Below are 12,716 nucleotides of genomic sequence, written 5' to 3' on the forward strand. Positions count from 1 at the left end.
ACGGTGAGCACGATGCAATGATTAAATCTTCTAGAGGGTAGGGAAGTCGGGGAGCCTATACCAGGCTGGGCAGGGACTCAGTCAAGGGCGTAACTAGTGGTGAGGCGAGTTTGGTAAGCGTCACATCTCAGAAATAAAACCAGAGACACGACTGTGGGGAGGGGTTGTGGGTTCAAAGTGCATTCCTAGCGGCAATTCACTTTTTTCACTGAAACCCGAGTAGAGGCACTCGAGAATTGATTAGGGTTTGTAATTTCCGATTGGCAATAAGGGAAAGCGCCTGGGTGGTGAGCTACGTGGTACCCAGGCAGTCAAGGGACAAGAACAGACCGCTGGGTTGCACTCCAGCCCAAGTCGTCCTTGGGCCGCCGCACCCCGGCTGGAGAGGCGTCCACGTGACATCAGCGCTGGCGCAAGCGCCGAAAGCCGGAACGCGGCCCGCGGCATCCGGGATCCCACCGGACGCAGTTTCCACTCGTACAGGCTAGTGCCCGGCGGCGGCTGAGCGTCTCCTGTTGCGCAGGGGGCGGCCCGGCCGCAGGAAGAGACGGGTGGGGCCTGCCGTCCCTCCTCCAGAGCCTGCGCTCCGGCTGGACCGTCCCGCTGCAGCAGGCTTCTGTTCAGCAGACGAGCAGAGGGCGCAGCGGCCTCCGGAGGCGCGGATGCGAGCCCCGCCCGCCGGCCGGTCACAGCCTCCGGGGCCGCACGCTTCTCTCCAGCTAGCGGGAAGACAGCCAGGTCCCCGGCGTAGTGACCTCGGGGGAAGCTCCGGGCCCTCCGCGGCTTCCGGGAGACGCGGTGACCGCAGGCCCTCCCTGGGCCCCGCCTCTCCTGATTGGCTACGTGCGGTCTAGATGCCCTGCCCTGGCCGGTGATTGGCTCCGAGTCCCCGCTGTCACTGGCTTCCTTGTGGGAATCTAGGTCGCTAAGGGAAGCGTTACTCCAGGACCGGTTGGGGAGAGGTTGGTTGGGCACGAGTGCAGTTTGTTTATTTTACTGGGGGCCGTACCCCGGCGCGAGCTTCTGTCGCAACTTCCAGGAAGAGAACCAGTATCGGGACGGAGGGCAGGGGTGGCGAGCGAGTGAAGGTTTAGAAGTAAGCTGGAGGCCCCTAAGCCTGGCAACACCCGAGTGGGAGCGGGGTGGGAAGGAAGGCCTTGAGAGAGGAGTTGTCATCCCAAGAGGGGTGATGGTGGAGGAAAGAAAGGCCTAGTTTCTGTTGTGGCAGAAACGGGCCGTGCGGGAGATTTCCATGACCTAATTGTTTGGGGATCTCATTTTCTAGGTGAGTTTCTAACAGAGTCTACTGGAGAGTTTGCCTTAACTTTACAGTAGAGTTGGGAGACGACTAGCCGTTCCTAGCCTTCAAAGAGGCAACTTACTGAATAATTCGACTCTCTTTTATCGCTTCAGATGGGCAGCTGTCAAAAAAAGCACAAACAGTGGAAGGATGGATACCATTGCATATATTAAAAGTATGTTGAAAGGCAAGTAAGGTATTCACGTGGATTTAATTGTGGTTAATTGTACGAGAAAATTACCACTTAAGGAGAAGCTCTTAAAGTTTTGAATAATATTAAAGTAGCTTTACTTTATGATAGGTTTCAGATATTTAAACTGTTTAATACAAAAAGCTTATTACTGCTGTACCTACCAAATATGCTCTTTGCTAATGATGGTCTAGTCCTAATTATTCTGAAAATGGAAAGAAATCTGTAGTTTTTGATAATGTTAATTTGCATGTGACTGGATAGTGCTACTAGATCTTAAAAAAATGACATAGGGATCACTGTGAAAAAATCCTTTGAAGTTGTAATTTAATGTCAGAATGTGCATGAGAGTGGTTAGTTGCTAACTCATACAATAATTTAGACTTGTAGGCTAATTTCACTCTGTTTTTAAAGTAGTTTGCTTATTAAACACTGAGTCCTAGTTACCGAAGTTGCTTCCCTGGTCACCTAGTCATTCGATCCTGCAGCCTTTATTAAGTCATGTGCTGTATTACACATACCCTTTAATGACATACCAGAAATTGTCAAGGGATGGTTTATTTCAGCCACAGAACACCCAGATTAGCTCTCGAAGGTAGACCTGGGCCCTACCCTGGAAAATTCTGACCTAGGATTGGGGGTGAGCTCTGGGCATCTGTATTTTAAAACATTTCCTCAAGGGTGTTTGATGTGCATTCCCAGTTGAGAACTGTAGCTTTAACGACTTAGTAAATAGATGTGTTTAAGAAATTCTAAGATATTTATGAAACAATTACTTTCCTCCCTTGATTTCCTTATGGTTTAAAAGTAAACTTCTCAGGAATGACACTTCAGTATAATCCAAAAGCAGTGTTTGCCTAGCGAGGTCAGGAAGTTTCACTGGCACTCAGAGACCTCCGGGACTAACCATTCCAGGCTTAGGAACAAGGTTTCCTATGGGGAAACCCAAAAGCTCTTACGTGCTTTTACAATCCCCAGAGCTGTGCACAGAGTATTGTTTCCTGTTAGCTGTAAGAGAAATCAACTCCAGGTCTGTTCAGCTAAGTTATTTTTACCTCAGCAAAGTGCAGGGGGGGTAATATTACGTTTATGAACTTTTTTGGGGAAGAATACCCTTACTGGAAATAAATGTAAATGATACCCTCTTGATACCCAATAGTCCTTTGCTTATGAAGTAAAGAACGTGCATAATTCAAGCTTAAAATTTGTATGGTAATGTGAAATATCCAGATATTTGGAACATCAGTGAGGGCTTTTGGGCCAACAGGAGAGTCAAAGACGTAGAAAATGAGATAATCACTTTGATTTTCAGCTATGAGAAATGTGTGGTGAAACCAAATCCAATCTGACTTAGAGGATGGCTTTAGGCAAAGAAGTAGGTCCAATTGTGTTCTATCACCTAGGAGCTGTTATTCATTTTATATGTAAGTTCTTCACTGCAAGATTTGGCATATGATGTATTTGAGTAGTGGACAGAATTTTAAAATGAAAATGAAAAAACTAAGTTAAAATATGAAGCCATGTGTAGTCCACGGCTAATACCTTGAATTTTGTGTATACTGTTTGAACAGAAAGCCAGGAATCTCAGCATGAATTGGTCTAGATCTAGATCAGATGGTGGTGGTGAAGAAACCTCATCTCAAGACCAGAATCATCATGAAAACGAGAGAAGGTGGCAGCAAGAGCGTCTCCACAGAGAAGAAGCCTATTATCAGTTTATTAATGATCTCAATGACGAAGATTACCGGCTAATGAGAGACCATAATCTTTTAGGCACCCCTGGTAAGAGATGGGTAAAAGAGGAAATACCTTTTTAAGCATTATTAGAAGTTTCAAAATAAGGAGGGGTTTTTACCCCATCTTTCCTCTCTCAAAATATAGTGTACTGTTTTTGTGACTTTAAGAGCATTGTAACATAACAACATAGAAAATCACTGGCTTACTTCTGTATTTTATAAGTAGGTAAGAATATTGAACATATAGCACTGTTACACAAGTGTCAAACCAACAGGTTAACGTACATGATAGTGTCAGATATTTGTGTAGTCCTATGTCTCTTAAGTAATATTTGTACAAATAAAATATTATTCATTTAAAACCTAATTCTAACTCATTTGAGGTCTTATCATTTATTTATTTATTTAGCTGAATTAATGACTCCCAAAAAGTTCAATGTGCTCCATTAATTTTTTACAAATTAATTTCACAGATGAACTAATTGAAACTGTATGCTTGTATATATTTGTGTGTTGCATATTTGCATTCTGTATACACATATAATGAAGGGCATTCATTACCCATATAATGAACTAGGTAGAATTCAAGTAAATAAAGATTTGAAATTTTCTCTACAAGTACTCCCTTCTTAATTTCTTTTTAACTCTGACGAAAATCCACAGAATTATAGCTTGTAGGTTCCTAAGTATATCAACTAGGAGCACTTCATTAATGATTCAAATTAAATCTTATTTTAATAAAACATTAGTAAATGAAACAACGAAAATGATGTGTATTTGCATGAATTAAACGTTTTTTGCTGTCTTCAATTTATAGAACATGAAGACAATAGAATGTCTTCTACAGATTGCTAAAGATTAGTCTTACCCTTCATGAGTTTTCATAAAACTTAGTAATTTAAAGATTTTAATTTTAGTGGGTACTTTTCCATTGTTTTAGGAGAAATAACATCAGAAGAATTACAACAACGTTTAGATGGAGTCAAGGAGCAGCTAGCATCTCAGCCTGACTTGAGAAATGGGACAAACACCAGAGGTATTGTAGACTCCTTTCCATAAGGAACAGGTTTGATTGGAGTAATTGCAGAAATGAACTTACAGGACCTTGTACAATGTTTGTTTTTAGTGTTTTCCAGATTAAATGTGATAATCATTCAGGTGGTATTTACATATTATATGCTGAGCAGTATAGTTAGGTAATACAGGACAGGGGTTGCATATAAAGATGTCTTACACACCCATTGCCTTCAGGGAGCTCATGTGTATGAAATAGTATACAATTAATTACCAGCAGAGTTCTTTTTAATCTTAGACTTTACACACTACTGTTTTTTTAAGTAATATAACTAAACTTAGCTTCTAAAAATTTATACAGAACAATACAGAAAGACTGAGTCAGGAAAACCTATTTTTGTTGCTTTGTTTTATTGGTTTTGTGTTGTGTCATTTTACTGAACAGACACTAAGTCATAATATAAGAAATTCTTATAAAAAAACAAATCGGGGCTTCCCTGGTGGCGCAGTGGTTTGGAGTCCGCCTGCCGATGCAGGGGACACGGGTTCGTGCCCCGGTCCGGGAAGATCCCACATGCCGCGGAGCAGCTGGGCCCGTGATCCATGGCCGCTGAGCCTGCGCGTCCGGAGCCTGTGCTCCGCGACGGGAGAGGCCACAGCGGTGAGAGGCCTGTGGACCGCAAAAAAACAAAACAAAACAAAAAAAACAAATCACTTGTAAAAAAACAAAATTCAAACTAAACAGAAGTGTAGAGTTAAAAGTAAAGCCAACTTTAAGGTCCCTCTTACCAGTTCTACTTCCTTCTCCAGAGGTGTTCGTTAGTAGTGGTTTCACATATTACCTCAGGATCATGGTATTGGTTAGGGTGAAGACTATTAAACACCCCAAACGCATTGGCTGATGAGATGGAAGTTTACTTCCGTTCTGTGCTCAGTCCAGGGCAGACACACGTCAATCCATAAAGCCTTCTGGGACCCACGCAGCCAGCACAGTGCTTCTACAACTGTGCTGTCCAGTGCGGTAGCTACCGGCCACATGGGCCTATTTAAATTTAATAAAGTTGAAAATTCAGTTCCTCAGGCACATTAGCCACATTCAAGTGTTTAATAGTCCCCTGTGGCTAGTGGCTTCTGTACTGGACGGCACAGGTACAGAACATCTCCACTGTTGCAGAAAGGTTCCCTGGGCACTGACTGCTGCTCCAGGTATGGTTTGCATGATCGAGCTAAGTCACAGCCACTTCTAGGTTCTAGCTGGCAGTTCCAGGTTCCAGGAGAAGGCCCAGGCCCCTGCCCGGAAATGAGCTCTCTCACTTCTACTCCCGTTCCATTGATGAGAACTTAGTCCCGTGGCCACACCCAGATGCCAGGGTGTTCACAGGACACTGCAGTGCATTTCCAGTGGAAGAATGGGGTGACGGATTTTGTGAGACATGAGTGACCTCTTTCACACACTGCCATCACTATATTCTAGTAATTAAAGAAAGAAGTGGCATCTAGAATGACTTAATGTTTACCTGCCCTTTACTTACATCTTTTTGCAAATTAAAATGGAAAGTGGATGTTAACCCTTTTTCTTCTTTATGTTTAGATATGCAAATTGTACTATATTGGTATAGCTGGTAATACTGGTCCTTTGAATACGTTTTAATGGAAAATGTACTCATCACGTGTGAAATAGCTTATACCTTTAGAATATGGCTGAGGTTGCTGTTTTTATTGATGCCAGCAGCCGATTAACAGGTTTAACTTTAATATTTAAAAAAGTTTTTTTGTGAGAGATTGCAGTAATGAAATAAAATCAAAGCAGGCTCATTTAACAACTGTTTTTGAGAAGAGCGAACTTGGTAAAGTCTGTGTAGTTAATGTGCATTAGAATGCTTTTCACTGAGTTTGGTACTTTATATAATCCACTGGTTAAAATGGAAAACTTAAAGCTTCCCACAGTAGCAGTATCATACTCAAAGAAGTTTATTAGGGGCACATTTCTTTCTTTCTTTTTTTTTTTTAAATGTGTATATATTTCTAATTTAATTTTATTTTTGGCTGCGTTGGGTCTTCGTTGCTGTGTGTGGGCTTTCTCTGGTTGCAGTGAGCGGAGGCTGCTCTTCGTTGTGGTGTGCAGGCTTCTCATTGCGGTGGCTTCTCTTGTTGTGGAGCACGGGCTCTAGGCGCACGGGCTTCAGTAGTTGTGGAACATGGGCTCAGTAGTTGTGGCTCGCGGGTTCTAGAGCGCAGGCTCAGTAGTTGTGGTGCACAGGCTTAACTGCTCCGCAGCATGTAGGATCTTCCTGGACCAGGGATCAAACCCGTGTCCCCTGCATTAGCAGGTGGATTCTTAACCAGTGCGCCACCAGGGAAGTCCCAGGGCACATTTATTTCTAAATCAGTTCATTCAACAGTATTAATTGAGAGTCTGATTTGTCCCAAATACTGTTGTAGAGGTTGGGGATTTAACAGTGAGTAAAATAAGGCAAAATTCATTGTCTTCATGCAGCTCATGTTCTAAATGAACAGAAAATGTATTTTATTGTATTATATATAATGGCTAACATTTATTGAGTGCTTCCTATGTGCAGATATTATGCTAATCATTTTATATACAGTGTCTTATTTTATCCTCATGATAATCCTTTGACATCTATACTATTATTATCAAGTTTACAGATAAGGATTTAGCCAGAGAACTTAAGTAACATGCCTGAAGTCTCCTATCCTCACATGAAGATATGATGTGGTTCTAACATTTTACTCATGAAGCCATATTTCTTGACTTATACATTTTTGGCAGTTTCTGAGAAATAGGACAAAATTCTTAAGGTTGCCAAAATACCTAATTGCAAAAAAGATTGAGTTACCTTTACCAAAGAATTCTAAAAATTCAAGATAAATTATACATAAGTTTTGCCACTGTATTTTATTGATACTGCCATATGAATAAAGCAATTTTTAAAATTTTTATTTAGTTGCAGCAGGTCTTAGTTGTGGCAGGTGGGCTCCTTAGTTGTGGCATGCGAACTCTTAGTTGCAGCATGCATGTGGGATCTAGTTCCCTGACCAGGGATCAAACCCAGGCCCCCTGCGTTGGGAGCGTGGAGTCTTATCCACTGTGCCACCAGGGAAGTCCCAATAAAGCAATTTAAATGTACAGTTTTGATACTGGATATATTTTTCATTTGCCTTAATATTTTGCCAATAACAGGCATATAGAAAGCAAGAGTGAGGATTTCTTCACACCTTTGCACAAATAGTATTTAAAATTTTATAATTTTGATACAGTGTGTATTATAGTATGCTTATAGTATACACCTTTCTTTTAGAAAGTTCAGTTTTTTGGCCATTTTTCATTCATTAAAATGCACAGATGTTCTTAATTATATTTTTAATTTAATAAATACTTAGTTTATCTTACAAGCTTTCAATAAAGATCTAAAGATAGATTTTAGGAATTGATGTTAAGTTGATTTGGTTTGCTTTCCAGACTCAGGGGTCCCTCGAGAAAGTTCAAATGAAGAGTCTCTTCTGGAATGGCTCAACACCTTTCGTCGCACGGGAAACGCAACTCAAAGTGGACAGAATGGGAACCAGACTTGGAGAGCTGTGAGTCGAACAAACCCACACAGTGGAGAGTTCCAATTTTGTCTGGAAATCCACATAAATCACGAGAATAGAGGATTTGAAATGGATGGCGAAGATTATGTGGGCGTTCCACTTTCAGATGTTAGCCAAGATCACACCACAGATGGGCCACAGAGATCAAGTAGCCCTGTGGCCAGGCGAACAAGGAGCCAAGCTGCAGGGGCTGTCAGTGGTAGTAGTGCCAACGTTCCGAGAACTAGGCTTGGATCGAGGGGGCGGAGTTCAGTAGAAGGATCTTTGTCAGCACTGGGAAGATTAAGAAATGGAATTGGGGGGGCAGTTGGCACCCCTAGAACTGGTGCTGCACGCGCTAATCCATCAGGTGGTAGTGAACTCAGGCAAAGGGAGGGGCAGCGATTTGGAGCAGCCCATGTTTGGGAAAATGGGGCTAGAACTAATGTCACAGTGAGGAATACAAACCAAAGATTAGAGCCAATAAGATTACGGTCTGCTTTCAATAGCCGAAGCCGATCACCAATTCAGAGGCAAAGTGGCACTGTTTATCATAGTTCACAAAGGGAAAGTAGACCTTTTCAGCAAACTAGTAGGCGGTCTGTTAGGAGGAGAGGTATAACTCGTGTCTTTCTAGAGCAAGGCCGAGAAGGCAGAGGTACCGCATATACTCCATTCTCTAACTCAAGACTTGTGTCAAGAATCACAGTAGAAGAAGAAGAGTCCGGCAGGTCCTCCACTGCTGCGCGACGACATCCAACAATCACACTGGACCTTCAAGTGAGAAGGATTCGTCCTGGAGAAAGCAGAGACTGGGACAGTATTGCAAATAGAACTCGATCTAGGGTGGGGCTGGCAGCAAACACAGTCACTATCGAAAGCAGTAGTGGGGGCTTTCGGCGCACCATCTCTCGTTTAGAGCGCTCAGGTATGCGAACCTACGTTAGTACCATAACTGTTCCTCTTCGTAGGATTTCTGAGAATGAGCTCGCTGAACCATCATCAGTGGCTCTTCGATCAATTTTAAGGCAGATCATGACTGGATTTGGAGAATTGAGTTCTCTAATGGAGGCCGAATCTGAGTCAGAGGCTCAGAGAAGTGGTCAGCATCGGCCAGAGACACGCTCAGAAGTGAGCCTCCTCGGTGAGGCCGTCAGCCAGCACAGGGGAGGGTCCCCCCAAGGCAGGTGGACCCGAGAAGACAGCCCTGACACCCCACCTCGTGCCCCAAACAGAGGTGGCAGGCAGTCGCAAAATTCAAGTAACTTGGTCGAAACTGGCACCCTACCTATCCTTCGCCTCGCTCACTTCTTGCTTAATGAAGGGGAGGATGATGACCGCATGCGTGGTTTAACCAAAGAGCAGATTGACAATCTTTCCACCCGGAACTATGAGCACAGCAGTATCGATAGCGAACGAGGGAAAATCTGTAGCGTTTGCATCAGTGACTACGTAACTGGAAACAAGCTCAGGCAGTTACCTTGCATGCATGAATTTCACATCCACTGTATCGACCGGTGGCTCTCAGAGAATTGCACGTGTCCTGTCTGTCGGCAGCCTGTCTTAGGGTCCAGTACAGCAAACAACGGGTGACATGCTGGATCCAGTCAAATGTTGCATCTTAGTAGAGCTGAGTACTCAGGCATTCTTTTGCTGAATTATTCGTGATGAGCCAAGCAGGATGAAAAATAACATGATTATAGTTTGAACTATTTCTTTGTGTGCTTTTTTAACTTGTTAAAAAGAGAAGATTTATAGAAAATTTAAAATGCAAATATTAAATTATCCTAAAGTACAGAATAGCTAATATTGCTAGAACCAAATAACTTTTAAAATGTTTTTATTTTGGTAATTTTCTCATGCTAAGCACTTTTGTATCTGCACAACTCAGTAGGTTACAAATCAATATTCTTTTTCTGAGAAGTCCAGAAGATTTTGCTTGGACTTTCAGGCTTCGTACCGTGTCCAGACATGGGTGTCTAAATAAGCCTTTCTTTAACTTTTTATTCTAAGGACAGTATCTTTTCATGAAAGAATATTTGGCTGAATGTTTGCTAAATGCATTAAAGTTACTTGAAATGTTAAATTTAATATGCAGCATATCACATGTGTATATATAGGTATATAATTTTAAGGTTGAAGTATTCAGTCTAAAAACTACCAGTTTGGTTCTTATTTTAAACTGTTGGGCTATTACTGAATATGGCACAATGTTTAATACTTACAGGATCATCTCTGGGAGGAAGTAGATTAAGATATTTAAAAATAGACATAATTTATGAAGCGTCTCTGACAATCTGACTTATTAGACAGCAAGCAATATATAACACTGAACAAGTATTTCTTTTTTCAGAAATGGAATGTGGAAATTTTAGAACATAGAGGTTATTGAACTTGAGTTCTACCTTTTTGTGACCTTTTTGAAAGTGCAAACAATTTTTTGGATTACATTAAGTAAGATATACAATATGCATGGTTTTCAAATTTAGTTTAAAATCTAAAAACAAGGGTCTATAAAGAATCAAATGCATAGATAATATGTTAAGTTCAATTGGAGATCAAAAAACTCCAAATGAAACAATAACAACAACAGCAAAAAAAGTTAAGAGAATGTAGACTTTAAAACACAAGGTATGCATTGAAGATCTGTTTCCACCAATAAATATTAAAATGTGTCAACTGTTCTTCTCTATTGGTCCACCGTGGTTTATTCACTGAAAGAAGTAGTTATTTCGCACTAACTCGATGCCAGGCAGTGTTACAGGTGTAGAGGATTCAGTAGAGGACAAAGTGCCTGTCTTCATGGGAAAGACATACTTGCTCTTAGAAAATTGGAAATCGAGCAGTACAATGAGTTATTGTTCTGACTTTGATGTTTGTTCATGAATAAATGACATAGTTTGCTATGGTGATACCACTTGGACAAAATCACAAGAACAAATACCTCGAGGCCGATTCTGTGAAATTTAGGTATATCTCAAGATTTAGTTTTTGTTTCCAATTAGTGACTATATGTAGTTCGTTCAGTAAGATGCATGCACAGGACTTGTTAGGGGGTGCATTTAGCCCGTGGAGTGAGAGGTTGTAGTAAAGGTAGTGACTTTGTTTGGAGTAAACGGTTTATGTAGGTCCCATATGGGACATAGGACTGGGGAGTTTGATTTGAAGGCTTTAGATACCAGACTTACGGGATTTTTGCTTTACAGAGTCTAGATGGCTCTTGATAAATCGCATTGGCGAAGGGTAAGATCACTTTTCATGTTTCAGGAAGATTGGTACGGTGCAGTGTGCAGAACGTGGTGGAGTGGAGAGAGATGGGAAGCAAGAAGCCAGTAAAGGAAACACTATGATCAATTTTTACTATCGATTATCATCATCATCATTTGTTATCTAACCGAGGTTGATGGAAGTGAAACTGGAAAGAAAGAAAAGGGCATAAAAATGTTGAAAAAAAAAGACATTATTTGGTTTCTAGATCACTGTGAGGAGGTGGGAGAGTCATGTGTTCACAGGTGGAGAATCTCTGAGTGGAGGAGGGCGGACAAGTTACAGGCTCGGCCAGTGTAGACATTGACCTGAAATGGAGCCATGTTCATGTATCTATATCATACTCACTTTCGTGGCACCATTTGTCCCCAATATGACAAGAGACTAAATCCAGCAGTTACTGCTCATATGGAACCTTCCTCAGGAAGTTCTACCTCTCCTGGTTTGAGCAGTTCGGAAAATCAAGAGGAGAACAAAAGGGGAAATGAACAAAGTAAGGATAAAGAAGAGAAAAAAGCATGTTGATCCTCAGGCGTTCGCAAGACATGGGAGGACCAGCACGTGAAGGGATTCCCGAGTAGGCACTGGAAATAGAATTGGATTGTGCACTGTATGGAAAAGTCCCTGAAAGCAGCAGGAAAGCCTAATGAATTTGGTAGATTGGTACCCTAGTTGGGAACAAAGAAGTGTTTTCTTTAATATTTTCATTCATCTCCCAGTAAACAAGGCTGATGACAAACACAAAGGCTCATTATCTATTTATAGCATCTACTCAGCAAGGATTGTACCCTTTGTGCTTCCAATAAAGAAAGGAACAGATCATTTAAATTCTTCATTTGGGGGCTTCCCTGGTGGCGCAGTGGTTAAGAATCTGCCTGCGGCGCAGTGGTTAAGAATCTGCCTGCCATTGCAGAGCCCTGGTCCGGGAAGATCGCACATGCCACGGAGCAACTAAGCCCGTGCGCCACAACTACTGAGCCTGCGCTCTAGAGTCCGTGAGCCACAACCACTGAGCCCATGTGCCACAAGTACTGAAGCCCACACGCCTAGAGCCCGTGCTCTGCAGCAAGAGAAGCCACTGCAATGAGAAGCCCACGCACCGCAACGAAGAGTAGCCCCCGCTCTCCACAGCTAGAGAAAGCCCGCATGCGGTAACGGAGACCCAACGCAGCCAAAAATAAAATAAATTTATAAAAAAAAATTCTTTATTTGACTATCTTCCATGACATGTCCTTAGAGCTTGTTCTATATAGTGTGGCTGTCTTGTGAAATTCTGTTTCTGAACTGTCAGCTTCCTAGCTGCCTTCCTACATATTACATCCTTTTACCCTCTCTTTCTTGTATCCCAGAGTTTTATAATTTCCACTAGCATTGTTATGACTTGATTATCTTTCACTCTTAGGTTGTGTTTCTTTCAGTCTTTAACATGAATTCCTAGTTTAAATCTCCCATGCTCTCCTTGAAATATTATTGCCACTTAACATGGTAGGAGGCAGAGTTAGAGAGTCAATCACAGGACCATTTGCCTCCAAAGCCTGTGCTCTTTCCACTACCCTGCATCCTGGAGAAGCTGAAATGCTTTGGGAAGTTTTCAGCCTAACTCCTTCCCAAAGATACT

The 12,716-nt window shown here is 42.0% G+C and overlaps 1 protein-coding gene across 5 annotated transcripts; it reads left to right on the forward strand.

Moving 5' to 3' along the window:
* The first annotated feature begins 543 nt into the window (after positions 1 to 543).
* On the forward strand, positions 544 to 12,019 carry RNF6 (ring finger protein 6). Of its 5 annotated transcripts, none has more exons than XM_029210467.1 (6): positions 544 to 962; positions 1,414 to 1,475; positions 3,062 to 3,272; positions 4,167 to 4,262; positions 7,722 to 7,840; positions 8,469 to 8,769. In XM_029210467.1, the coding sequence occupies exons 3-6, from the start codon at positions 3,080 to 3,082 to the stop codon at positions 8,541 to 8,543; spliced, it is 483 nt and encodes a 160-aa protein (XP_029066300.1). In that variant the 5' UTR covers positions 544 to 962; positions 1,414 to 1,475; positions 3,062 to 3,079; the 3' UTR covers positions 8,544 to 8,769. The 5 variants fall into 5 exon arrangements, with proteins under 5 accessions (XP_029066300.1, XP_029066301.1, XP_029066299.1 ...); XM_029210468.1 differs by lacking the exon at positions 8,469 to 8,769 and adding an exon at positions 11,099 to 12,019 and having other exon boundaries at positions 545 to 962; XM_029210466.1 differs by having other exon boundaries at positions 546 to 1,096; positions 7,722 to 9,473.
* Positions 12,020 to 12,716: the final 697 nt, after the last annotated feature.

This window comes from Monodon monoceros, unplaced genomic scaffold (genome assembly GCF_005190385.1).
Source record: "Monodon monoceros isolate NGI ecotype Baffin Bay Population unplaced genomic scaffold, NGI_Narwhal_1 Super_Scaffold_8, whole genome shotgun sequence".
NCBI lineage: Eukaryota > Metazoa > Chordata > Mammalia > Artiodactyla > Monodontidae > Monodon > Monodon monoceros.

Excerpts from the sequence above, each read along its gene's own strand:
- RNF6 (XM_029210465.1), top strand. The coding sequence starts at position 3,080 with ATGAATTGGTCTAGATCTAGATCAGATGGTGGTGGTGAAGAAACCTCA. Across the intron at positions 3,273-4,166 it reads TAATCTTTTAGGCACCCCTG|GAGAAATAACATCAGAAGAA; the intron begins GTAAGAGATGGG and ends CCATTGTTTTAG. Across the intron at positions 4,263-7,721 it reads AAATGGGACAAACACCAGAG|ACTCAGGGGTCCCTCGAGAA; the intron begins GTATTGTAGACT and ends TTTGCTTTCCAG.